A 24,955-nucleotide genomic window follows, 5' to 3' on the forward strand; every position below is an offset into this window, starting at 1 on the left:
TAAGCCCATGCCTCACAGCTTTAGCCAGCATCTCTACCTTCATAGAAAAGTCTCGCAGCAACACCAAACCCTTTTCATTGCGTGCCCTCCCCCGCACTGTCACTGGACACCTTCTTCCATCTTCGCACTCACAATCTGCCCGCCGGCTCAACATCTGTCTCTGTGTATGAGCATTTTCGGTGTCCGCCGTACCTCAATTCCATCATGCACCGACGGAGAAGTGCGGAGAGGACGAGGAAAGTGACGCCTCCGTCTCCAACGTACATGAACAACGAGCAGTTCGGTGAGGAACAATTCTACGCAGTAGAGTTCCACTTCCCATCTATTGCTAACGTCCTGACTTTCTAGCTGCATACCTCGCCAATCTCAGAACGAACCGTGTCGCTCGCCCCGGTGGCGCGAGACCACAGCCTCCATCGTCGACGGCCAGGTCCAAACGTCCCTCTCATGACCAGCCGAACACCTCTGAACCTCTTTCCCGTTCTGGAAGTCCTGCTGTGTCGATCCCCAGCTCTGTCGACATCTCCGCCCGACCCAGCCCTCCCCCGGCCAATGCCAGCTTTTCTTCCCGCTACTCCATGTCCAGCATCTCCGGCCGCGATTACTACCCTCCCCGTTCTGCGACACCTTTGAAGCCTTCCGAGGTTGTACCCACCGACACATATATGGAAAGGGGGCAAAGATGGATGGAAAAGGAAGAAGCAGTATCCCTTCGTCAGGCTATGGACGATATGCGCATCAAGGACGACAATGGCGACGGAGCCTGCGTTTCCAATGTCCAAGGTGATGCCACTAGTACCCAAGACGATGATACGAGAATCTATAATGCTGCTCTTGACGAGGCCTCAGAATTGGTCTGGCAGCATCGGAATGGGGTTGCCCCTCCCGATCCCAATGCACCATATCGATACAAGCCTCACCTGAGGAAGAACAGCTATGCCCACGCGCGCACTGCTAGTGTGGGAAAATACGGCAATGAGATTGGGCCTTCTGGGCTGGCTAGAGACACTACACGGTCGTTTTCAGGCAGTTCCACTGACAGCGACGGACGTCCTTCTTTGTCACTGTCGCGTGATAGCTTTGGAAGAGAGGGGAAAAGCCCGGAACGCCCCTCCTTGGACTGTGAAATATCCGGTCCATCTGGTGCCATGTATTCCAACTCTGGGGTTGCGTCCATCAGCCGCCGCCGCAGCAGCATGAAACGCAACATCAGCGGCGAGGTAGAAAAGCCGTTCTCAGGGGATCAGATCTGGGAGGAGCCTGAAGTCAACAACCGCCGAGGAGCACCCAAGCCCAAATCGGAGGCTGTGCCGGATCTTCCTCTCGTGGACAAGCCAAAGAACCCTCAAAGCCAGGTGCGCTTCGCGGCTGGGCCGCCAGCTGACCGTGTGGCGCCGTGGAAGCCCAGGTGCAAAGTTGAGATCCACCGCAATCCGCCTTCCCAATCGCGGAACCCACAGTACACGACCAATACGTCCTTCCCAAAGCCTGCAGCGGATGGAACCGTGCCGAAGAAGAACGGGATGGAGATCCGCAGCGACGATATCAGGGGAGCTACCAGCATGAAGCTGAAAGATCGCAGCGCGAAGCTGCCAACGCCCACGGCCGTCAGTGATCGACCTGGACGGCCGATTGTAAGCTTCGACTCGAACTGGAAAGCTCCGGACGAGAAAACTGATGCAAGGCCAGGATCGGCTTTCGGCACCTCCGACACAGGAGCTTCCAGCCAAAAGAACCAGCCGGTGGAAATTCCTTCTATCGTGGTGGCGCCGGAGGATTTATCGACGGACGGGACACGCCGGGTCCCGGCCGTGCCGTCAATAAGTATCGCCGGCGTTGACGAGCCGGCTGCAACGAACACAAGTATACCTGTTATTGTGACTCCCGACGACGGCAATGCAGCAGGAGCACCACGGCCCCTGCCCGACCCCAAAGCCGTCCCAGGTAGAGGACGACCTTTTCAACGCCCACAACGTCACTGGTCACCAGCACCCGGCGCTGGGCATCGCTCGACTACTCTATGCCACGAGTGTGGATTTCCTATCGAGGGTAGGTTCGTCTCCCTGGCCGGGCTGACAGAACGCTTTCATCCCCAATGTTTCAGCTGTTTTGCCTGCGGTACTGGTCTCGAAGCTTTAGAGATCAGCCCCGAGCCAGAGGCACATCGTCAGAACCGCTTGGACAGGATCAGGCGTCGGGAGAACGGCGAGGTGTTAGACGAGGCACCGGGCGAAACTGTGGCCGAAGACGGCGATGAACGACTGCGATTCTATTGCCATCTGGATTGGCATGAGCTTTTTGCACCAAGATGCAAGCACTGCAAAACGCCTATCCTCGGCGAGCACGTGGTCGCACTCGGTGAACATTGGCACTACGGCCATTTCTTCTGTGCCGAGTGCGGAGACCCCTTCGAAAAAGGCATGACACATATCGAGAAGGACGGATATGCTTGGTGCATCAACTGCCAGACCAAGCGAACAGAACGAAGGGCACCCAAGTGCAAGAAGTGCAGATGCGCCGTCATCGGGCAGTACATCAGGGCCCTAGGGGGTGAGTGGCATGACGAATGCTTCCGCTGCGCTGCGTGCAATGGAGGCTTTGATGATGGCCAAATCTTTCCGAAGGACGACGGAGAAAAGACGATTGTGCTTTGCACGCGATGTCGCATGTTGGAACTCAAGGCGTAATGAATCACGACGGAACTTTCTCGACATGGACTTTTGGAGTTGAGGATTTAACGGTAGGGGTAGCGATGGAGTAAAGATTCGGCACCGTGTTTTTTTGTTATAGGCATGCATGACTCTGGGCGAGGCGTTTTGTAAGCATCGATAAACACGAGGATGGAATGAACGTTTGCGTGAATGTCATAATCATCATGGACTGTCTTGATATGGACTCTGTGTACGTGCGAGCCAGACCATCCTTCTGCTGAACTCCATGCCCACTATTGAGAGTCCCCAGCCGCTTCGCAAAGGAAACCCGTTGCACTCCACCAATAGATACGCCGTTACTCCTCGCGATCCACCATCTAGTAGGATCCACCGACCTGTTCCTGGTGAACTTCAAGAGTATCGCCGTCTGCCATCTCAAGCTGTTGGGCAGCTTAGTCAGCATCGATGCCTCGCTCAACTCGCAGTGTTTCTGATTGTACCGCTCAGCACTTACCGTGTCCGGAGTGTCCGTGGGTTGCACTCGCTGGCCCTCGAACAAGAAACGAACAGAGCTGATCGCCTTGCCCTGCCTCTCGCAAAAAGCAGTCATCAGCTTCTCCAGTTTGGTTGACCGCTTGATCTTGAAGAAGACTTCGTTGTTGTTGTCTGTGACCTTGATGTTCAGGTGCTCGACGGCGGGGGGGGCCTCTTGACCGCCAGCGGCGGGGGAGCCGTTCTCGTGTTCGCCAGACATGGTGTGTCTGTCAAGCGTAGTCGCGCAGAAGTTAGCCAGCTGGGTCTGAGGATCTGGGAGATGTCGTGAATAATCGCGGATTTTGCACATACGCTTGCGAAAGACGCGGATGAGACAATTGCGTACGTCGAGAGCTCACTGTCGAGGCCTGTGAAGTGTGTTTACCACAGTGTGGAAGGCCGGCGCTTGTGTCGTATGGAGGTCGTAGGAAACGTTGACGCGAAGCACGTTGAAGAAGGCAAGCACGTCTGAGCTATCGCCGAGTGAGAAAGAGGGATGTGGAGACGGACTGTGCTAAGTAAGATAGGAAGGTACCTCAAGGTAAGGTATACAGGCAACGGAAGCGTAAAATACCTGCGGCACCTAGGTACTGCGTGAGTGGCAGGCAGGCAGGCACCTTGGGAGAAGAAGGTGGGACGCAGGCCTCCTGATTGGACAGGCTGCCGGCAAGGTTTTGTGAGGCTCCCCCGCGCTTGTGTTCCCCAGCGTGGTGCTGGAGCCTTGGAGGAAAGGTAAGCACACGCCTTAATCTACTACCAAAGCAGACAAGACAGATACTAAGGTACGTAAGCACTACTTTCCATGAAGTAAGCCCTCCCGAGCTCAACAAAGGTTGGAAAAACCTGGAAATTTGGACGCAGGGTTGAGGGGTGCCGGTAGGAAATCAGGAAGTTGCGGCTCATGTTGGTTCATCACTTCCTTAGTCAGCAAGCAGATCGACACCGAGGCCGCGGCCAAATATGTCTTCTTGACGTCAGGTAACCCGACTTCCATAGGATCAAATCGATCTTGTCGGCGCACAAATCGTCTTATCAAACTGTCTACAAGATTTTCAAGGCCTCGGCTATTCTACAGTACGCGCAATTTGTGTCGCTCGTCAGAGGAGACCGCCATAATGGTGAGCGGACTTCCAGATCCTCACATTTTCCCTACTGACTGACCGTTCGTAGCAGGGCTTGAAAGAGGACTTAAAGGCAAACCCTCCATGTCATCCTCGAGCTGTGAGTCATTTTGATTATCCGCATTCGCCGGCACACATGTGGCATATGACTGACAACGTGCTCTTGACGGTGAAGTGCGCAATACAAGGTCAGACATAGCCCCAGTTGACTGAGCCGCTCACGCCGTGGCATGGTACGATGAGACTAATCCGTGCTTGGGAGACAGACTGTTTGGCCAAGAATGGATACAATGAAGACAAGTGCCAACCGGTGATTACGGCCTTGTATGAATGCTGCGAGGCGTTCTACCGCTCCAAAGGCGAAGGCGCGATTTCAGCTAGTTGTCCGAAGCCGCATTTGCTGCAGTTCAAGTTGGCAAGACTCCGGGAGACGTCACAATCGAAGCGTTGAGCGCGAAGCTCATTGAAGCGTGAGATTGAGAGGTGCGGCATTGATAACAGTCAGGGCGAAAGGGGGGGATGTGCCGCTCTTCCTTCTATGCGTCAACCCGAGTTAAAGGTGAATTCTGGCAACATTATGAAAGATGGCAATTTGATCTAGGCGTTCATTAGCACGCAAGAGGACCCGTGGGACCTGAACAAGCATTGAATACTTGCTCCGAGACTCTAATATGAAGGCCTTGACATAGATGAAAAAGAGAGAAAATTCAACACCAGACCCCGACGTTAGAAATTCAAATAAAGGTGTGCTGAGCGGGTCCGTACAGTGCGTCTCGCTGGCGCCCGGTCATGATTCAATGCATCCTCGAGGGCTCCCTGCACTGTGTTGACACTGACCGCTCCCAAGGTATCTTGGGAGTATTGCCTCTAAAGTAAGGCATGCAGCCTAGCGTTCAGTGCTCCCACAAACGCGACCACGTCGTGCACAGACCAGCGTAGAATCCATCCTCAACCCATCGCGCTAGCCAACCGTCGCTGTCGCCTACCGAAGGCAAGTCCATGCCCACTGGTCGTTTTTAGAGGTCTACAAGGCCGCGTTTGTTCAGCCACGATATTCCGGATGGTCCAGCATCTCACCACGCCAATTTTCCAGCAACGGGAAGAGCTACCGAGTTCTCTAAAGACTGACACCCAGTCATTGGGGTAGGCCACAGCAGCACAATTTGCGCTTGAGCGGAGTACAGAAGACCGATTGCTTTCGCCAAATTTTCCAGCTTTGGGAGCTCGGTCAAACCCAAACATTCAGCTGCGCCGACCCGACATCTTGGCCTGTACGAAGCGATACCGAAAGGCAGTATCTATTCGCAGGAGGTGTGTAGCTGTGACTCTGCGCGCGCTGAGTTGCATCTCCAGCTTTGATTTCCCATCCCCTCTCTCAACCTTGTTCTGTAGCTAATTATTTAATATTACAGGATTGCAGCGGAAGCCGATCATTCAATGTGCCGCCCACCACGCGAAGAACCGTCCGCATAATTTTTACGACGAGTTTCTACGAGTCACACCTACGTTGAGTTTGCGGAAATACCACGAGTCCATCACGTCTTACCAATCGACCATGGATATGCAGATCGGACCCGAGTTTGAGGTCTTCGCAAATGCGCTCGATGATTGCCTTTCACCTCATGGATCAGTCGAGGCCAAGCGCGAGCGGATATTCGGGCTTGTAAACGCCTACTATGACTTCACGGGTGAGAAGTTGGCGCACCTGCGCAACCAGGCGCGTCAAGGCTCGGTTGGCGACACCGAGATGGATCTCGACGAGGATGAAGAATCCGAACCGACGCCAAGCTTAGAGGATATCCGGGCTTGGGAGCAAGAGAGGCAAACCTGGGATCTCCTTCGCCGTCTGATACCTTTGAGATATCCCTCGAATAGCTCGAACAGCAAGCAGGCATTTGGCATCATGCAGAGGACTCAGCAACCCGATGATCTGTGGAGCGAATTCTTGCTCGACGACCCACTGGCGATCGAGAGGAAAACCGTGTTGGAATGGCTGCAACAAGGCGCAAGAAACGGGCCTGGCATTGATGACCTGGTTCGGGAGCTGCAGCAGAATGCTGACAGAGGCGACATTATTGCCCATGGATGGATTCACACGAGATCTGCGATCAAATTGCAAAAGGGCGTCAGGGGATCTACCCGTCCCCTGGACGTTGAGTTTCCCGAAGTTGCGCGCACACTGCTCAACTCTGACAACGCTCCACTCGTCGCCGAGCTTGATCCTGATGCCGTGACGAGACAGGAACGAAAGCTGGAGCCGCAGGACGAATTTTTCGAGAGAGCGATATGGGTTGGCTGCTTCCAGCTGCTTCGGAGGGGCAGCAGTCTTCAAGCCATGAGAGAATGGTGTTTGGAGAGGACCGAGGTTTGGAGGGCAGTTTCAATGTCCCCGCTGCCTCTTGCGACTGAGCACGGTGAGTCAAAGTTCGTGGATGACCCATCCGCTCTCGCCCTCTGGAGACGCATGTGCTTTGCTCTTGCTCGTCAAGGTGGTTCTGATGACATCGAGAGAGCCGTCTACGGAGTGCTATCAGGAGACATCCCCAGCGTACAGAAAGTATGCAAAACGTGGGACGATTTCCTGTTCATGCACTATAACGCCCTCCTCCGCACCCAGTTCGATACATTCGTACTGAGTCGTTGTCCGCCGGAAGTATCAGCTTCCCTTCGTTCGTCGTTCGCCGCGTTCGACGCCATTCAGTTTCACGGCGACGCAACGACGCTGGAACAGCGTCTGGTAAAATCCTTGGAAACCAGCCCTCATACGAGCAAAGAAGCCTTCGAGCCGGCCAAGGCTCTTCAAGCTGCCATCATCTCGAGAGACCTCGAGCAATATTTCTACGAGCAAGGCATTGCTGTCACCCAAAAGGCCAATTCGGAAGAGCCATCGGTTTTAATGCCCGATGACGACTGTCGCAACATCCGTGTGGCTCAGGAGAAGTTTGCCGATATCCGTACCCCCGATCGCCTGCGGTTGGCTGTGCATGCCCTCATCATTTTCTCGACCCTAGACTCCCTAGGAACACCGTCGGCTTCCGCCACATTCAGCGCCGACTATGACCGCCGCGAGCTGCAGGAAAATACGATCACAGCTTATGTCAGCTTGCTGCGATTAGCGGGTTTCGACGAGCTGATCCCTCTCTACTGCTCCAGGATCGCTGAACCCAGGTCATTCCACGTCTTGAGCACGAACATATTGCCAATCACTGACCACGATTCTCGTCTCGTCCAGCTCAGTCTGATCCGGAAAGCGGGGCTAGATGTACTCAAGTTTGTCAGAATGCAGCCAGAACTCTTATTCAAGAACTTGGAGGACGAGACCTCGGATGGTAATCTGGACAAAGGTCAATTTCGTATCATGGAGAACGAACCGGCATCTCTGAAATATGGACGCTCTATCAAAGCGGACTTTTTTGGGGAAGATCCGGAGTCTATTGACCCATCCGACGATCGCCTCATTCGCTCCGTTGAATGGCTCTTGCTTGTTGAGGAAGCCTGGCCGGACGTCTTCGTGGTCGGCGTGTCGGTCTACAAGTATTTCCTCAGTACGTGTTTCGAGCCTTGAAAGTGCATAGATTGACTAACCGGGCCAGAACATATGCGTCTAAATGCCGCAAGGAGCTTTGCGAACCGCGTGCCATTCAGTGTCATCATGCGACAGAAGATCGATACCTCCGACCAGGATGAGATCGATGCCTTGTCCGAGGGTGTAGAGTTCTGGACTAGCCATATCGGATCGGCGGATGCAGCCCGATTGTCGGCGGGCCAGCTTGCCTCAAACGCACGAACTTTACGCGACCTCGAATGTCTTGTCAAGGCTTTGGACACGATGGAAACTATCGCATCGCTTGCGGAGCTTTCTAAAGAGTATGGTTTCCTACCCACGTATTGTCTCGCATCACTCACAATTCCCAGGGACCCGTCTGTAAAGAGAGATTTCTGGGCCAAGGTAAGCAACGAAGTCAAATCCGCAAAGGATCACGTGCAGCCACTGCTGAAGAACTGGCTTTTGGGCCAGGGTAAGTTGAAAAAGCCTAACTTCCTTGCTGGCCACGTAAGCTTATTTGGTTTTCAGACGACCCAGACTTGGAGCTTCTACGGGACCTGTATTTGCCTGAGACTCTTCTTGCCTACGTTAGCACACTGCACTTTGCTGGCACAACCTTGACCAGGGACAACTTCTTGGAGTGTATGGAACTTGCGGCTACCATTGCTGAGAAGGAATCAGACCTTGCTCCATGCCTCATCAAGGCCAATAGGATGAAGGAGTTGGTGGAGGCTTTTGCGGCCTGCAGCAAGGCGCTTGCAATAGCTTCAGGTGAGAAGAAAGCAGCCGGTTCAAGCAGTAAAAAATTGCGGGAAATGGGCTGGTCGCGGGATCTATGGTCAGTCAGGCCTTGATGGCGAGACGTAAGGAAGACAAGCGCTCGTGTCCACCCGCAGCTGTATAACGTATACATTGGTAAAGGAAAAGGAAAGAAACCGGTCGCTTGATTAGCGGGGCACATGGGCTAGGGAGTCTGGGTTGCGGGAAGAGCATGTGAAATACCATCAAGAAAGCTTAATGTACGAAGTAAGACACGTAAAATCTGTCTACTTGCTGGCACGTGGAACTTCATGTCCACGTTCGGATGAACGAAATTCGAGTACGTATGACAGGCTTATGTAAAGCTGTCCTATCTTATCGATCGGGCGTGGCCGTCACCCCCGGGCGGACAGCACGGACATCGAAGCATCGAGTAGCCGACTCAATCGCGCTGACGTCGGTTGACCAAGTTGAGCATCATATTGATTTCTGCAACCCTGCCAAGGCAGGAACCCAGCCGCCAGTTGCGAGGTTATCTAGCTCTGGTCGTCTTATAGATTCTTCCCCTACTCTCACGTCCACAGCCGGACACGTCGAGATTCCATCAAACCATGCACGCTCTTCCACCTCCGTCGCTCCCGCCCAAACCAGGCAGCCACGACACCAGCCGTATCGGCACGCCCGTCACTTCTAACTCACCTCGACCCGGCGCCGGCTCGGGCATCAATTCTGAAGGGGCGGGCAGCAATCGTGGATCTTTTGCGCATCAGCAAGCCGGGCTCGAGTTCGCGAGACCAGAACCCGTTCCAGATCCAGGTGATCAATGGCTCCCAACAGCGGTGCAAGATAAGTCGTATGACACGATCGGTGAAGGTACAGCCTCATCCACAACTAATAGTAGCTGCAGGAAACAGGATCTGGCCGACATTGTGACGAACCCTCAACTTCTGAGCGCTCTTACTCATGCACCGAGCACAATTCATCCTTCGCTCGCTGCTTCTCATCAAGCTCTTCAAGGAGCCCTGACTGAGAATCTTGACCTAGCGTCGCGCCTGATCGAACTTGAGACTAGACTAGCACACCAGCGATCAACGACCCAGGCTCAACTTCTCTCTACGCATGCGTTGGAACGGCAGTGGCGACAAAAGCAGTCCGATATGGACCATGCTCTGTCACCTTTCTCGCCAGCTTCCCTGTACCAAAGATTGGGTCAAGGGGTGCACGAACAATCTTCTATTTGCCATGTTCTTGAGGAAAGCTTCATCGACGGAGAAGGGGATGGTGCGTTCGCGTCGGAAAGGGAAACGCTAGATTGGATCAAAAGGTATAGAGATGCCAAAGTGCTCCATTACCTGCGGCAAGAGAGAAAAGAACGGTGGGATGAAGGTCGTGTTGGAGGCTGGAGGTAATCATATTTCCAGCCCGGTGGGAGGTTTACTGCCTGTCGAATATCTTCATTTAGAGTGGCAAAGGAATTTGGCAAGCTGCTACTGGGTCATACTCACGGAAGCATGCGTTGGGAGGGCTTTCAAGTAAGCCGACTACTCTCGAGTAGACGAATATCCAAAAGGACAGCAATGATCCACTCAGCGCGGGACGCTACATAACACCGAACGAGTGAGTGGGAACGGTCGGAAGCTCCTACTTGGTCAATGACACTGTCCGAACCTTGACATACTTGCCCAGTACATCTGCGACTATATAGGAAACATACACGCCAGGAACACACCCCATGTCATGCGTGATCCAGTGATGTCCCAGACGAGTAGGCATGTAATGAATAGTAACATATGCCTAAAGCTACTCGAGGCTGAATGGACTTCGTCCCATGTCGGGGCTGCGGGGGCTCATAGGAAGTGCAAAGAGATCTTCTTCTTGGTCGTACTCGTTCCCCTCCACGTAGGCTTCGTTGTTAACCAGTACAGCATCCAGCGAGGCGGCAGCATCGCCACGAACCTTGGAATGGCCCTGCCGTGCAAAGGTCGGAAAGGAGGAAACTGCTACGTCATTCGAAGCGGGCGAGAAGGATATGGGTTGAAGGCAGGTGTTTTCCCCTAGCAAGCTCAGGTTAGGTTTGGTTCAACGGCGCAACTACAAGGTGCCGGCGGGAATCTTACCAGCTCGGCCAACCACCAGGTCCGCCGCCGATGTTGCCAGCTTTAGTCCCTTGAGCTTCTGACCGACCTTCCCTCCAATAGGTGACTTTGGCGACATAGAACTAGACGGAGCCCGGGGTGCAGGTGCAACCGCCGGGGTACTGCCACTGACACCCATGTTGACTTTGAGGTTCACACCAAATTGTTCAACGATCCACTGGCGCTCTTGGTAGGCTATCTCTAGCCCAATGCCTTCTGAATTTGTCTTCATTTCAGAAACAATTTCGTCCTCCAGCTCGGCAAGTCTCTTCTTGGCCCAGATAGTATGCAATATGCCTCTTGCCCCAATCACTGAGTTTCCAGCACCTAGGCCTGGAGGGAAGAGAGCCGGCAGTGACTTGGTGGTGAAAGCAGTTCCATCTGGGTGCGCGATGGTAATGACCGAGGGGACGGCTGCCCCTGGCGGCAGCAGGAAATAAATACGCTTCTTCTTCCCCGTCTCCTCGTCTTCGACCGGCACATGACTTGTTTTGCCTTCCCACGAAACTTGCCAGGTCCCCGAAGCAGACAGCAATGACTGCGGGCCTGAGGAGGCATTCCATTCCACCATGAGTATCTTTGTGCCATCATTGCCCCTGCCCGCCTGAAACTCGAAACGAGCTAGAGCAGGCAGGTCTGAAGTGCCAGGATCAGATGGAGGTTCATGCAAGGGGCGGTCAGATCTGTACCGTTCGGCAGGGAGATCGGGGGTCGGCGCCGACGAGGACGGCGATGCGGACGGCTGGGTCACACTCGGCCCGTCCATTGCGTTTTGGCTTTTTCTTTCCACCTGGGGAAGAGCCGAGATCTGACCCTGACACGGCGCGGTGCGGGGCGCGGCGAACGCGGAATACTTGAAGACCGGGACACTGACGCGAATAACAAAGGCTACTCATGCACGGAAGACTAGCCTGTCGTCTTCAAAACCTCTGGCAAAGGCGACAACTTGACCGAAGTCCCGATGTGCGAGGTTGGACTACAGGCGGATAGCGGCCGGCAATAGTGGCCTACTGGAAAGGGGACACCAAACGTGGTTGGGAAAGAGATGGGTTGAATGCAAAAGGGGGGCAGGGGGATGAGGCCGCTGACGAAAATGCAGTTCAACACCTTCAGTGTTGGTTAGACGGCTGGAAACTTGGGATGCAGGAAGAGATACCGAACCAGAGACCGGCGAGTAGAGAGTGATGCAACGCGGGCTCCACCTCATTGAGGGATGTTGGATCACGGCTGAGGCGGGACCACGGATTTCGCGTAGGAACCCGAAGTGTGGCTGATTGGTTCATTGGGGACCAACGTAGGCTGATCATGCCGGGGCAGGTACAGATAATGTGGCAAGTATTCCCAAACGCGTTGCCCGTGTTGGCATTACATATGACCTTGGCATGGATGATCCAGAACCAGTTACCAAGTCTCAACTCCCCATTAGCAGGCAGAGCAAAGACGGGAGCATGCTTGGGCATTCACGGTCGCTGCCGTGGCGTGCGACGGAAAGAGTAGGGTGCCAACGCCTTGGCGTGAGGACAATGTCCTGGAAGTAGGTAGTGGCAGTGGGGTGCTTTTTCAACGACTTGAGAGTCAGAGAGAGAGCTATTAGGCTTCAAGGGTATCAACAGACATCCTGCCCGCAATTGCAGGTTACTGCGCGGAGAGAACGCGGAGTACCCAATGTGGAGTTGACTGGAGAATCACATCCGGGTTTACTGCCGCCTTAGTGTTGTCACTTTGTATGGAGCGTGATGTAAGGTACCTAGACTGGAGAAGTGGAAAGCCCGACGAACGGAGGACAAGCAAAACGAGGGCTGCAGAGGAACGGGGATTTCTCCTGCTACACGGGACAGCTCTGCGTTTAATCCACGTATGGGCCGATTCTGACATGGTGTCTATCAAAGGTGTTTCTGTGCCCGTAAGAAGGTGACATCTGGTGGAAAGTTGGTGGTGAACGATAGGAATTTGTACATCAAGCCTGCACAGCTGGCCTCCTTGCTTCATCAAGCACACACAGGCTCAGATGTTCCGTTCATAAGCAGTAACAACTCGACCACAAGGAAAGGGTCTAATTACGGTATCCGTATCCGCGCCGACTCCGTATCTTAGGTAAGTACGTACGGACAGGTATGTATCCGATAGCCGGAAATCTACAGAGACCAATGTGTCTCGCCCGCAGCGCAGTGCCACGAGGTGTACTCACCTAACGCAAGCCCGGAAAACACGCTGGGTGGATGTGAAGACGCCTTAGAAGGGAGGTGGCAGAGAAAGGCCGCGGTAGGCCCGAGGGGCGCTCGCAGGCTAAGGCACCCATACGAGTAGAGAGGACAGTGGGTACGATTCAAGGTAACCTTACAGCTCGCGCCATTCTGACTCCCCTTCCCCAGTGTCCAGAATCCACCGTCCCCAGCCCCGACGTCCGCAACCCCGCTAGCTCCACGCTGCCTGTCCTATCCGAGACGGCGCTAAGCTGATCGAGTCGGTTTCATCGCTTCAACTTCGGCGACTTCGGTCGAATCTGCCCGTCCATGGCCACAGATACCTGCCTTTCTATCCACTCGCTGGCTGGCCATACCGATATGTACCTTACCTACGTGCCTACCCCATGATAGGTAGCTGGCCATGTGTTGGTCAGATTTTCCCTACCTGAAGTATGTACAACAGTCGCATCATCAAGCCATCGGGTGCTAGTGTTAGCAATCTACGACATGCAATTAAACATCATCACTGTCATTGTGGCTGTAAATCACAGAGCGGAACTTGGATACACCTCAAAGTGCGATTTCTCGTTGTGTGTCTCGCCGTTGCTTCTCGCCATCTTCCAGCGCCCATCCCGAGGCGTAGCTCCGCAATCCAGCCGCCCCCACACGAATGGTTAGGCCCACCTAATCACCGAGCCCAGATCGGCGGCGCCGGCCACGCCCGGTCAGTCTGTAGGTCAAGTGTATTGATGCTCCGGGAGGCAAAAGTGAAGATGCTCTACGGAAGCCGACCCACCAGTCGGGGACACAGTTCCCATGTTGCGCCGGGTTCTACTCTGGGTCAGATCAAGTATGCAAGGCTCTTTGCCCCGTGATGGTCCCGAGTGATCGCGCCGAAACGGCAAAACCCAGTGGCACAAGTTGGAACTTTCAGTCGCACACGATAGATTCTCGGTTAGGGTGTCAAGAACCACACGTACAGATTCGTCCAACCACTCGCAACCAAGCAAAGCAATGAATGAGGCTCAAGCCATGTAAGGATTTCTTCCTCTCCTTAGTTGAAAGTCTGACTTGAAGAAAGCGACGGTGCTTGGACTTATACTGGTACGGCAACAAACGCTATCATCGTCTACCTTACCTCAAGGTCAAGTGGTCGCATTGGGACGACCGACTTCCTACTACAAGCAAGAGCGTCTTGCTAATGCACATAAGCGGCTGCCACTGGCAAGAAAGAGAAATTCTTTCTCGAATTTTAAACTGCGCATGTACGGCGACGCAATTGTGGGGCGGCAGCGCTCCGTCCGGTCACTTTTACGGTGTTTTACTCGGCCGCTTTTTCTCCTTTCCCGCTTTTCACCGTGCCAGCCTGAATTGTGCACGTTACATCCAGCCTTTTCCCCGACTGCCGACCCATCAGCTTGACTGTGCAAGGAACAGGCTAAGTACGAGCAACTTTCCGCACTGGATACGTACAGTGCTTCGAAACTGTGTCTAGGTCGGCCCCCTTAACAAGTAAGTGCCCTCTCTCACTTGGGCCTCTCCACTAATTCGCCGCACATACCGCCGGGCCACCCAGAATGAGCGAACGGCCGATCCCTCTCTCGCGACTCGTTGTAGGCGCTCGTTGACGGTCTCATCCGGTCCAGTGCCACTGCCACTCGCAAGGCAAGGTACCTCAATACACTACCTTAGGCGCCTACGCACCTGGAAAAGGCGCTATGCAAAGCGCTGCTGTGCTGGACACAGCGCCCCTGTGCCCGAGGAACCTTACATCACACTACAGTACTTTGTGCTGCCGACCACTATTCGGGACAGAGGCTGAGATACCAACCTAAAAGTACCTATTGAGAGAAGGGGACGGGAGGGAGAGCATAACTGATGGGACTGGGACTACAGCACCTAGACTCAGATAAGGTACCTTCGCCAAGTGCACATACTCACACCCACTCCCACATACACCCTGCACACCTCTTCCCTCTCTGTTCCTCCAGGCCGGCTGCATTGCTCTCTCTCCCGCTCCCGCCCACTCGCTCATCCTTTTTTTCCCTGACACCTTCGCCAACCCCAGCCAACATCGCATCTCACCTTGCGGCCAAACGTCAGCCGAAAATCGGTCAACGATCCTCTTCGACATTGCCGCCGCTTCCGACTTCAACTTCAACTCTCTGCGCGCTCCCTTTTTGATCGATATCCCACGATTTCGCGCTTGGTGCGCGCCAGACTTGTCGAAAAAAGGCCGACAGCTTACCGTGCCTCACCAAACTATCGACCCAACCTTTCCGCCGTCAACGTTTAACCAATCCGCTTCCGCGAAACTCGTTCCCTACGTCCCTCGATTCTATTGCCAAAACAACTACCAAATGCTCAGCCATGCTTGAGACGCGAATGTCTGGCTTTGTCGACAGTTTTGTTCCCTCGCTTGGCCCTCTCCGCACCGACTAGAGACGATCAGTCGGGCACCCTTATGCTGGGTTCTCTAGGCTTCAACCCTTCCATCCTACTGCATCATCGTCCAGTACGGTAGCAGGAAAATGGATCCGCCTCATCTCACCGAGTTCGCTTCCCAGCGTTATTTCACGAAACTCGATCAACTCAGGGCAGCTCAGGAAGCTCATTTACCGTCTCAGTCTCGCGATCCTCACCTCCCGTCGCCACAGTCTAACTCTTCTCATCATACGACTTCGCAGCCGCCGTCCACCTTTATCCTTCCCCTCCGTAGCTCCAAAGCAACCGAGGCCGATGTCGAACTCGTTCGGCCCGCAGATCAGAAGCGTCACGAGAAGAGTCGCCTTTTCGGTCTAAGATCCAAGAGTTCCATATTTCATTCCAAGTCCTCGGCAACACACGCCGAACTGCCAGAGCAAGCCGGAGGTGGTTCGAGGCCAAAGACGTTTGTCACACCTTACTAAATCCTGAATTCATATCTCGTTTTCACTGTTCCTGACAATATACAGGCTCCCGTTCGATCAACTATTCCTTGATTTGCCTACCGAGCTTCAGATCCAAATCATATCGTCATTACCATTGACGGACGTCCTCAACCTACGCCGGGTATCGAAGGCATGGCATACACTTATAACTTTTAACGAGGCGCCTATAGTTCGTTATCACCTGGATCACCACATTCCAGCATACGCTCTGCGACTTTATCCTTTGAGAGATCCATCCGCTGCCAACTTCCACCATCTGTGCGGTTTATGGCACCGTCTCCATGTGGCTGCGAAGTTGTCCTTCCTAATGTGTGAATGGATCACCAAGGAAATATTCCTGCGAACAACAGATGCCCAACGTCAAGAGTTTGCCGCCCAACGTGAACGAATGCGTCGACGACTGATTCCGCTTTTGTTCACCGTCTTTCATTTCTTTGAGACGTACAGAAAACTACATTTGCAACATATTGTTGATCATGGGGGCCACGGTTTGCTGCATGAGCCCTATACTTTGAACCCCATCGAGGTCAAGATTATGAATATGTATGACGACCAGACGTTGCTACGTGTTCATCAAGTCTTCCCCCTCATAATTTCATCATTCTGTCGACGATTACGTCCCCCGTCGTACGCCGGACGCGTTGAACGATCGTTAAGGGGTTATTTGAAAGAGAAGCCAGCCGACGAAATCCATGTTGCGATCCTTTGCGTGGGCGGTCTACGACAGGTTGAGAGGCTTTGGGAGATTAAGGGATACAACAGCAGAAGAGGAGCGGTTGACGAATGGTATAATGCAGTAGCTAAAGATGCCGTCGAGTCACCGGTCCCGAAGCATAGACGAGGTATCATGGGACTCGGGCGCAAGAAATCATCACTATCAGTCAGAGATTCCACCAAAGGTTCACCGCAGGCAGGGTTTCCAGCACGACGCACTTCTCGAACATCTCTAGACGACACTGTGGAGCCCTGCGATACCAACCTGATATTCAATACCAGTCTCGCGGCAGGCATGCCCATGGGGCCTCTGGGACGGGATCAGGTGCGCCGCATACTCGAGGACCTACCAAGCCTTCAGCAAATCTGGATGACGACGGCGGAGGCTCTCATAATGGAACGCGGTATTGTTGAGCGTACGCAGGACATCAAGCGAAATGCTCAGGTTATGCTGGAACTGATCCGAGACGATGGTACGGAAGAGGAGGATGAATGGTGGTATGGACGAAGCACACCTGAATCTGTGCGTCCTCCACTTGAAGCTATAGAGGAAGACTCTATTGATGGCGTTTGAGAATGACTGGGCGTCTTCAGCATATACTGGCGTTTAGGTCGGCGAGGGTAGCGGCCATGGGAAGTTGACGCGCGAAAAAGCTCAGCCTGGCCGTTCAGGGTTTTTTTATTTGTCTGTCTTTCCCCCCGTAACCTATCTGGTTAATCTTCTTTGTCGTGATTCAGCATGGAGAGGCAGAAACAGTTGGTAGAGACGAAGGTGTCAAACCGTCTTGAATTCCCTTGGCTTATTTTAAAAACCGATCCTCCTGGTATCTATCCATCTACCTACAAACAAAATCATGATATCCGTTTGGTCAGGGCAAAACACTGCCTTACAGTACCCCAACTTCAAATAAGTGGTTCCAGGAAAAAAAAACATCAGTCGTGAACTTCGTGACACGTTGAATCATACGTCTGTACAGATACACCGTGAGGCTGCTTTGATTTTCAACTGATAACTAAGTTGGAAAGACTAGTCTTCATCAGCGCCGTCAAAAACTAAGGATAGGATATTACAGAAGCTTGCAACTACGCCCTACTGACGGCGCAAAGTATGGTACATTCGTTCTCTGAGTGTGGATTCCGTCACAGAGCCATCAAAAGATGCCGAATGGCTCTCAGAAGCTGTTTGGTATGGTGCACCAAGTGACGATGATGGCCGCTGTATAGAGTTGCTGGTCATACCGTAAGGCTGTTGTCCCATGGACAGGCTAGCCTGGCTCGTAGAGTCAAGGCCTGTCATTTCCAAGAATGCTGGGTCCGAGTAGTCGTGGAATGACGGCATGCCCGTGGGAGCTGCGTGTTGGACTTGGCGATTCTGAAAAGCTGGCGATTGATTTTGTCCTGAACGACGTGCGGGGTTCCTGTAGTGGCCGTCAGGAGATGTCACCATGGCCATCTGTGTGCCGAAGGGTGACTGCTGGGTCATGAGCCCCTGATACACCCCATCGTTGGCAGGTCCACCAAAGGCATTCGTATCGCGTCCTACTGACGAAGAAATTGGTCCACTAGTCGGCTTCACACGATGGTGTTGATTCATGTGGGAACGGTCAAGGACACGGGCTTTCTGTCTCGGCTCCTGCAACTGCTGTTTTTCGTGCTGCTGAAGTTGCCGTTGCTGGGCTTGTAGTTGTTGATGAAGCATCCGCTGCTGGCTATGTGATTGCCGCTGTTGACGCTGCGGTACTTGATGTTCAAACTGCCCCTGAACAGAGTGACTGTTGCTATACATGCTCGTTGGCGAGTCGCCCGCCAGGGATATGGGATAGGCGCCGGCGGCCATTGACTCGTTGGCGTGGGCTTGATGAACGATGCTGCTAGGGGCACGACTTGGACTGAAGCCACCACGTAACTCAGGCCCATCTTGATGCGAGCTGGTGCTTTGCGAGTGTGTCGAGTGGCTGATAGACATGCTCATTTGGCTTATAGTCTGTGAGGGTATAATCTCGGCATGGTCCTCCGCGTTAGCATTGCGAATGTTAATCTGTTCTGTAGATGGTCTCTGCTGCGAAGTATGCGAGCTAGTTGCAACTGTTGTTGAGACAGTCTGGCTGTGATCCGAGGACGACCCAAAGCGATTCCTTGAAGCAGGTTGTCGTGGTATCTCCTTCATTGGCTTCCGCCTCTTAGCTGACTGTTGCATTCCATTGCCAGGTTGACCCAGAGGTACGGCATTGGTGGTCATTTCAGACGCAGGCACCTCCCGAGTTACGGGATCTGATGCTGTGTCAATCGCTATTTGGGTAGCAACCTCGGGGTCAATAGAAGCTGGTCCGGTAGCTTGGGCGACATTGGGATCGGTTGTGGGGGCTTTGCGTTTCCGCTTCGCCCCTCTCAACTCACCGCTGATAATGGAAACGGCTTCAGAAACCTCAGCAGGACATTGCCGAGAAACCTCAGAGGGTGTCATTCGCACCGCATTGGAAGGTCCCATTGGCTCAGCAGATCCACACCCTGTAGGTGCTGATATAGATGGATGGTGAGAGCTTAGCCCGGCAGTCCCATGGTCGACCATATTGCGTTCCTGCCCGTGATGTTGGCTATTTTCTACCAACTGTCGATGACCATTGCCAGTCTGGACTGCTGTTCTTGGTTCCTTCGGTCGATTTTTAGATCCTTTGGGGCGGCCAGGACCTGGCTTTCGCTTCTTGATGCTGGATACTTCAGATCCCGTGCTTGCTGGCATGATATCATGGTCTGTGACAGGAGCTTTCTGCTGCTCAGAATTCGTGACGGGAACACCATCCTTTGGCCGGTTTTTCGATCCTTTAGGCCTCCCTCGCCGTCTTGGAGGTGGTGTGCAAGAGGCATCGGGCACAGCACTGATGGGTTCCTCCTCAACGGAGACACTCGGCCCCGCTACGGAACTACTCTCATGAGATACTTTTACGGTGTCATCGGCAGTGGCATCACGCCTTGTTCCTGTCGCATTACCTCCGTCACTTAGGGGTGCTGCGTCTTCGATATCGACCCAGCTGTCATCTGCAGGCCCCTCCTGGACAGACCCGTTGCCTAGAAGACGACCTTCTGATGTTTGTAATGAACGGGCACCAAACAAGATACGTTTTCTGAGGCTCTTCTCCTTTTTCCCTTTTGCATTCTTACTTCCTCTCGGTCGTCCCCTTGGACGTTTCACTATTGACTGTTGCGAATTGGACAACGACTTGGGACCAAGAGCTGGAAAGATCTCAGCTAGCCAGCCGATGAAGAGTGAACCCGGACCATTGGACTCAGCACTGTCCGGAAAAGATTCATCGGTGTATGCTGCACCGGGAACGCCACCGAAGAACGCCAGCGCTTTACACAGTTGATCGACCACCAGAACCGGATGAAGACCACGCAAAAGCGTTAGCAACCGAGCTTGTTCGGCCTTGGTCTCGGCGGCTGTGAGGGGCGAGGTTCGATGACGAGGAGCTGGAGGGTATGTCGAAGTATCTCGATCTCCTGGGCGATAAGCGAATTTGCTCCGCCTGATGGGAACGTATCTGTCTGTCTGGGCTAGTTTCGCCGCAAGCTGGGTGCCCTCACTCGTCCTTTTCGCCGCCGCATCCCGCTCTTGAATTTCATTCGTAGTGGTAAGATCAATGTGCATGACACCAAAGTTTCCCTTCCTGGCATCGGTCTTGCCCTTCAGCTTGCTTGGAACTGGATTCCGAACGCGACCATCTCTGTACAGGCCGGGAATATCATCCTGCACTGGAGGCCCCGTGTGTTGTAAAATCCCAAAACTATGAGATTCGCCTGTTGCCTGAGAGTCAGCCGCCCGCCTAGCTATACAGAGTTGACAACAAGCAGGGCTGCCGCAGAAGAGCAGTAGCATGGAGAAACAAGTCTGGTCAACGAACCTCTGTGGCTTGCAGAAGCTGAAACGGGTGGTTGCGAAGTACGTTGGTCAGAAGTGCTTTTCTCTTCGTTCGAAATAGCGGCGACCGGTTTCAGCGTCTGAAGTGATGCTGCAAAAGGTCATGGTCAGCAAGGGGGCTAGTGACGAGCAAGTGACGAGCAGTTGACGGGGGAAATGCGAACCTGCGATAGTAGCCATTGCTGTAAGCGTATGCCACGTTGTAGACTGGTTCTCATTCCCAAACGCAAATAGGCCGAGGTCGGGGCCGGTGCCAGTGCCGTAGTTGTGAGTGCGGCGCGATTACTTGTTGTAGTGTTAATACTATTTGGTTACACAGGGACGTACGATGGGCCGTCGATTCGTGGCGTGGAGATGGGTCTCGAGCAGGCTATGGGAATCGCGACCCATTCGACGCTCGCAATAGCCCGTAATTTCTTACGGTGATTCTCCGAGTCAACTGCTTCGAATTTGGGCCGCAGAACACGAGTGCAACATCATCATGGGTCGGCCAGTCGTGACAAAGTGGGATGGTGAGCGCTATGGGCTGTACTGCGTAGACACTGCCGCCGGCAGCATCACAGCGTGAAGGCTTGGCTCTCAGCAACGCAGCGAATGGCGTAACGGGAAGTGGTACTGGCAGACCAGCTTGCGAGTGGTTCAGCGAGGGCGCGACGTCGATGACCGAGCAAGAGGGAACAAGACCAAAACTTCATTCGGAATGACCGTCGAGGAACGAGAAACAGAAGTGATGCAAAGAGTGGCCCTAAGGGTGCGGAGGCGGTAGACGCGGAGTACGGCCAGGACTCTGATGGCTGATCGCGAGTGACACAGAGCCCAGCTGCCACCCGTAGGCACCTCACCTGAGGGGGGAGGTGCATTAATCCGCTAGCTGCCCAGAGCTCAGCGCCCCAAAAGGACAGAGCCCGCTCCTGGACGCGGCTGTGCGATGCTCCTAGCAGAGGGAGGTGGCATTCACTGGACCTAAACCTTAGGTTGACAGACGTTGGCTGTCCTTTCTCTTCCCGGCACCTCAAGACATCCTTTTTCTCATCAAACCTCCAAGGCCACCAAACGAACACCTGTGGCATGTTTGAGGGTGCCTACGAAGGTAGATTTGAGCCCGTTCCTCCACACTGACCAACATCTCGGGGTCTGCAACATTCATATCAGCGTCGCAATCGCTTCCGCCAACCACCCCTGTCGTCGTGTCAGGTACTTTCCCCTAATATCCAAAGCGACTCGGTGTTCAGGCCCGTCAGCTTCCTTACCTAAGCCTTCCCTCCAAGACCTCTTGTTACCTCAAGCTAGCTCTCTCACGTTGGATCGCTCCGACTCGTTGCCGCCATCGTCATCGTTCCAGCTCCCTAGCCAGTACTTTACCGCGCTCACCTGCTGATACGCATGGACTGCTAGCCATCATCATCAACATGTCTACCAAATACGTCCTTGTCTCTCTACCCCTTGGCATCTTCGACTCGAGTGACAAGGAAGATGCCATCGCTTCCTTGAGCGCAACGATCTCGCCCGAGAATGGCAGCGTCCGGCCTTTCAACATCCCAGACTTCAAGATCGGCACATTGGATGCCTTGGTCCAACAGGCCGACGACCTAGCCAAGCTGGAATCTACTTGCGAGGCCGTCGTCGCCAAGGTTGCTGATTCACTGAAGTCGATTCTCGATGGCGATGAGGACAAAATTGCGCAGCAGAAGATGGTCAACGACAGTATGCATTTCACCCGCGTCCATTCTCGTCCTTGACATCGTCATAAATCGCTGACAATGTTGTTTTTCCAAGAGCCTACCGATCAGTACGTAGGCTCGTTTTCGTGGAACAAAGTTCGATACCGTGCCGACAAGAGCTTGAGCGAGCTTGTCGATACGCTGCAAAAGGTATGCTACGATTGAGAGCTTCCGAAAGGTGTACTGCCAGGCATGACTGACAAGAGAACACTAGGAACTTATCACTACCGACAACGATGTCAAAAGCAAGTTTAATCAGTATAACTCGGTCAAGACGAACTTCACCACACTACAGCGCAAGCAAACGTATGTTCACTACCTGAGTACTACCCGAGGATCAAAGTGTTGCAGATTGTTGATGGTAAAATTGACGCTAGTGGAAACCTCGCGACAAAGTCGCTCACGCCGATTGTCGACCCTGCAATCCTTATTCAAGACTCGGAATACCTCGAGACACACCTGATAGTTGTGCCCAACAATGCCAAGAAGGACTTCTTGAGAAGCTACGAAACGCTTGCACCCATGGTTGTTCCACGGTCAGCTGCACAAGTAGCTCAGGATGACGAGTTCACATTGTACTCTGCCACGTCCTTCAAGAAACATAGCGCCGAGTTCCTACAAAAATGCCGCGAACAGAAGTGGACACCCCGCCAGTACAAATACGTCGAAGGTGGCAAGGAGGAGGAACAGCGCGAGCTTGATCGAGTAGCCCGCGAAGAGAAGAAGACGTGGGGAGAAGCCTTGAGAATCGGACGTACGGGCTGGAGTGAAAGCGTCATGATATGGCTTCATGTTCTAGCACTTCGCGTCTTTGTCGAGGCAGTTCTGCGGTACGGGCTTCCTCTCGACTATGTCAGCGTCTTAGTAAAGGTAAGTGATCGCGCAGTGATTCTCGCAATCAACCCGCGTCCACGGTGCTAACCTACTGTTCAGACGAACTCAAAGCTGGCTAAGAAGGTCAAGACTTCCCTCGATTCCAACTATTCTTACCTGGGAGGCAATGCTTTTGGGCGAGATAAGCGTGGAAAAATCACTAAAGACGATGCAACCCTGTCGTCTGAGATGGCAGCAGCTGGATTGGGCGGAGGCGAGGGTCACGAGTACACAGCGTATGTGTACTACGAATTCGACTTTCCTTAGGCTTAGCAAGTGAAAACGGAGTAATGCACCAACGAGGGCTCTAATATCCATACGTCTATGTATCCACAAAACACCCGACGCACGTGGGGAAAGCGGCAAAGACCGAATAAGAGCTCTGACTGCCACGAGTTGACGGTTTCTGTAGTCACGCAACTAGATGAGAAACCGCAACGCCGTCACAGGCAAGAACGTGGACTTTAAGCTGCTTTGGTGGATGAAATGAGGCCCTCCTTGATCAACCACTCGGCAATCTGCGCGACGCACTCCTCCACGCTCGACTTGTCGGTCCTGATGCGGATTTCGGGGTTTTCAGGCTCTTCATACGGCGCAGAGATGCCAGTGAAGTCCTTGATCTCGCCTGCTCTGGCCTTCTTGTAAAGCCCCTTAGGATCACGTTGCTCTGCCACCTCGATTGGGACGTCGACGAAGATTTCGATGAAAGGGATAGCGTCGTCGTCGCTTTGGCTCGCTTGGGTGTGCAGCTCGCGGGCAACCTGACGGTCTGCTCGGTACGGAGAAATGAAGGAAGTGATGGCGATTGTCGAGGAGTCAGCGAACAGCTTAGCAACCTATTGGAGAGCATCAGGTAAGCAAAAAACATGGCATTGAATTGGTGGCGTGCGTAGAAAGAGGGGAGAGCAATGTACCTCTGCGATACGACGAATGTTCTCGTTCCGGTCCTTCTCAGAAAATCCCAGATCTTTGTTGAGGCCAAAACGAACGTTGTCGCCATCCAAACGGTAGGCAGCAAGGCCCAGGTGCAGGAGATGTTGCTCCAAAGCGGTCGCCACGGTCGACTTGCCCGAGGCAGAGAGGCCAGTCAGCCAAATGGTGAAGCCACGCTGGCGACGCAGCTGGTTACGCTCATGGCGGGAAAGCGACGGGTGCCATGTAATGTTCCTACAAGATCAACACATTTCGATCAGTCAAGGCGCTGCGCACTGGATAGATGTGAAGCGGATGGAGGAAGTCACGAAGCCAGGGCCAGGGCGACACAGTGGAAGAGCCCGGCCAGGTAGTTAGAGGATGCGCGCAAACTCCAAGGAGGGGTAATAATCAAGCGTGGAGTTTGTACTCACGTAGCCATTGTGGAAGTCAGTACGACGAACCAATAGACAGAGGTCCAGTAGAGGTCGGGGGGGTGGAAGAGAGTGGAAGGATGACCAAAGAGTTTACAGTTACAAGATGCGCGCAGAATGTTTCAGCCCTGACCAAGGGACGGCAGGTCAGGAGTTTTATACCGAAGTCATGGAAGCTACTCTGTAAGTGACGGCTCACTAAGGTACAATATTAGTGTAGGTGCCGTCCAAGTCATCCAAGGTAAGGAATGTCTTCTGCTCTGGTCCCCTCGCCCCCGCTTGCACAACAAAACGCGGCCCATCTGACGTGGAGCACGCCGGCACCGGCTCACACAGTTTTCAAGGCTTTTCAGGGCAATGAGCATTTGTTGTGGGAATTTAGCTGGAGTTTGTAACCAGCTCTGGAGGGGTGGAGGGGCAGTGCACCTGGTCTCGGGTGAAGCTTTGGTGTGTAATGGACTATTAATTGGGCCAGCATGGCGGGGGGGAGGGGGGAACCAAAGAGGGAAAAAGAGAATTCAT

At 53.6% G+C, this 24,955-nt stretch overlaps 6 protein-coding genes across 6 annotated transcripts; 3 read left to right on the forward strand and 3 right to left on the reverse strand.

Annotated features, from left to right (window-relative positions):
• Window positions 1-204: 204 nt before the first annotated feature.
• On the forward strand, window positions 205-2,687 carry COL26b_003092 (uncharacterized protein; the record flags this gene model as incomplete). Its single annotated transcript, XM_053175997.1, has 2 exons — window positions 205-283; window positions 349-2,687. The coding sequence occupies 2 exons, from the start codon at window positions 205-207 to the stop codon at window positions 2,685-2,687; spliced, it is 2,418 nt and encodes an 805-aa protein (XP_053040164.1).
• Window positions 2,688-3,028: 341 nt separating this feature from the next.
• On the reverse strand, window positions 3,029-3,405 carry COL26b_003093 (uncharacterized protein; the record flags this gene model as incomplete). The annotated part of the gene is made up of 2 exons (XM_053175998.1): window positions 3,029-3,091; window positions 3,166-3,405. 2 exons carry the CDS (start codon window positions 3,403-3,405, stop codon window positions 3,029-3,031), a joined length of 303 nt encoding a protein of 100 aa, XP_053040165.1.
• Window positions 3,406-5,861: 2,456 nt separating this feature from the next.
• COL26b_003094 (uncharacterized protein) lies at window positions 5,862-8,707 on the forward strand (the record flags this gene model as incomplete). Its single annotated transcript, XM_053175999.1, has 3 exons — window positions 5,862-7,851; window positions 7,900-8,325; window positions 8,382-8,707. 3 exons carry the CDS (start codon window positions 5,862-5,864, stop codon window positions 8,705-8,707), a joined length of 2,742 nt encoding a protein of 913 aa, XP_053040166.1.
• Window positions 8,708-10,412: 1,705 nt separating this feature from the next.
• Window positions 10,413-11,513, reverse strand: COL26b_003095 (uncharacterized protein; the record flags this gene model as incomplete). The annotated part of the gene is made up of 2 exons (XM_053176000.1): window positions 10,413-10,612; window positions 10,730-11,513. 2 exons carry the CDS (start codon window positions 11,511-11,513, stop codon window positions 10,413-10,415), a joined length of 984 nt encoding a protein of 327 aa, XP_053040167.1.
• Window positions 11,514-21,902: 10,389 nt separating this feature from the next.
• Window positions 21,903-23,354, forward strand: COL26b_003096 (uncharacterized protein; the record flags this gene model as incomplete). Its single annotated transcript, XM_053176001.1, has 5 exons — window positions 21,903-22,197; window positions 22,270-22,364; window positions 22,429-22,520; window positions 22,592-23,084; window positions 23,148-23,354. 5 exons carry the CDS (start codon window positions 21,903-21,905, stop codon window positions 23,352-23,354), a joined length of 1,182 nt encoding a protein of 393 aa, XP_053040168.1.
• A 197-nt stretch (window positions 23,355-23,551) lies between these two features.
• Window positions 23,552-24,441, reverse strand: MET14 (Adenylyl-sulfate kinase; the record flags this gene model as incomplete). The annotated part of the gene is made up of 3 exons (XM_053176002.1): window positions 23,552-23,923; window positions 24,002-24,254; window positions 24,434-24,441. The coding sequence occupies 3 exons, from the start codon at window positions 24,439-24,441 to the stop codon at window positions 23,552-23,554; spliced, it is 633 nt and encodes a 210-aa protein (XP_053040169.1).
• Window positions 24,442-24,955: the final 514 nt, after the last annotated feature.

The sequence above is a fragment of the Colletotrichum chrysophilum genome (assembly GCF_026319265.1).
Source record: "Colletotrichum chrysophilum strain AFK26 chromosome Unknown scaffold_16, whole genome shotgun sequence".
Lineage (NCBI taxonomy): Eukaryota > Fungi > Ascomycota > Sordariomycetes > Glomerellales > Glomerellaceae > Colletotrichum > Colletotrichum chrysophilum.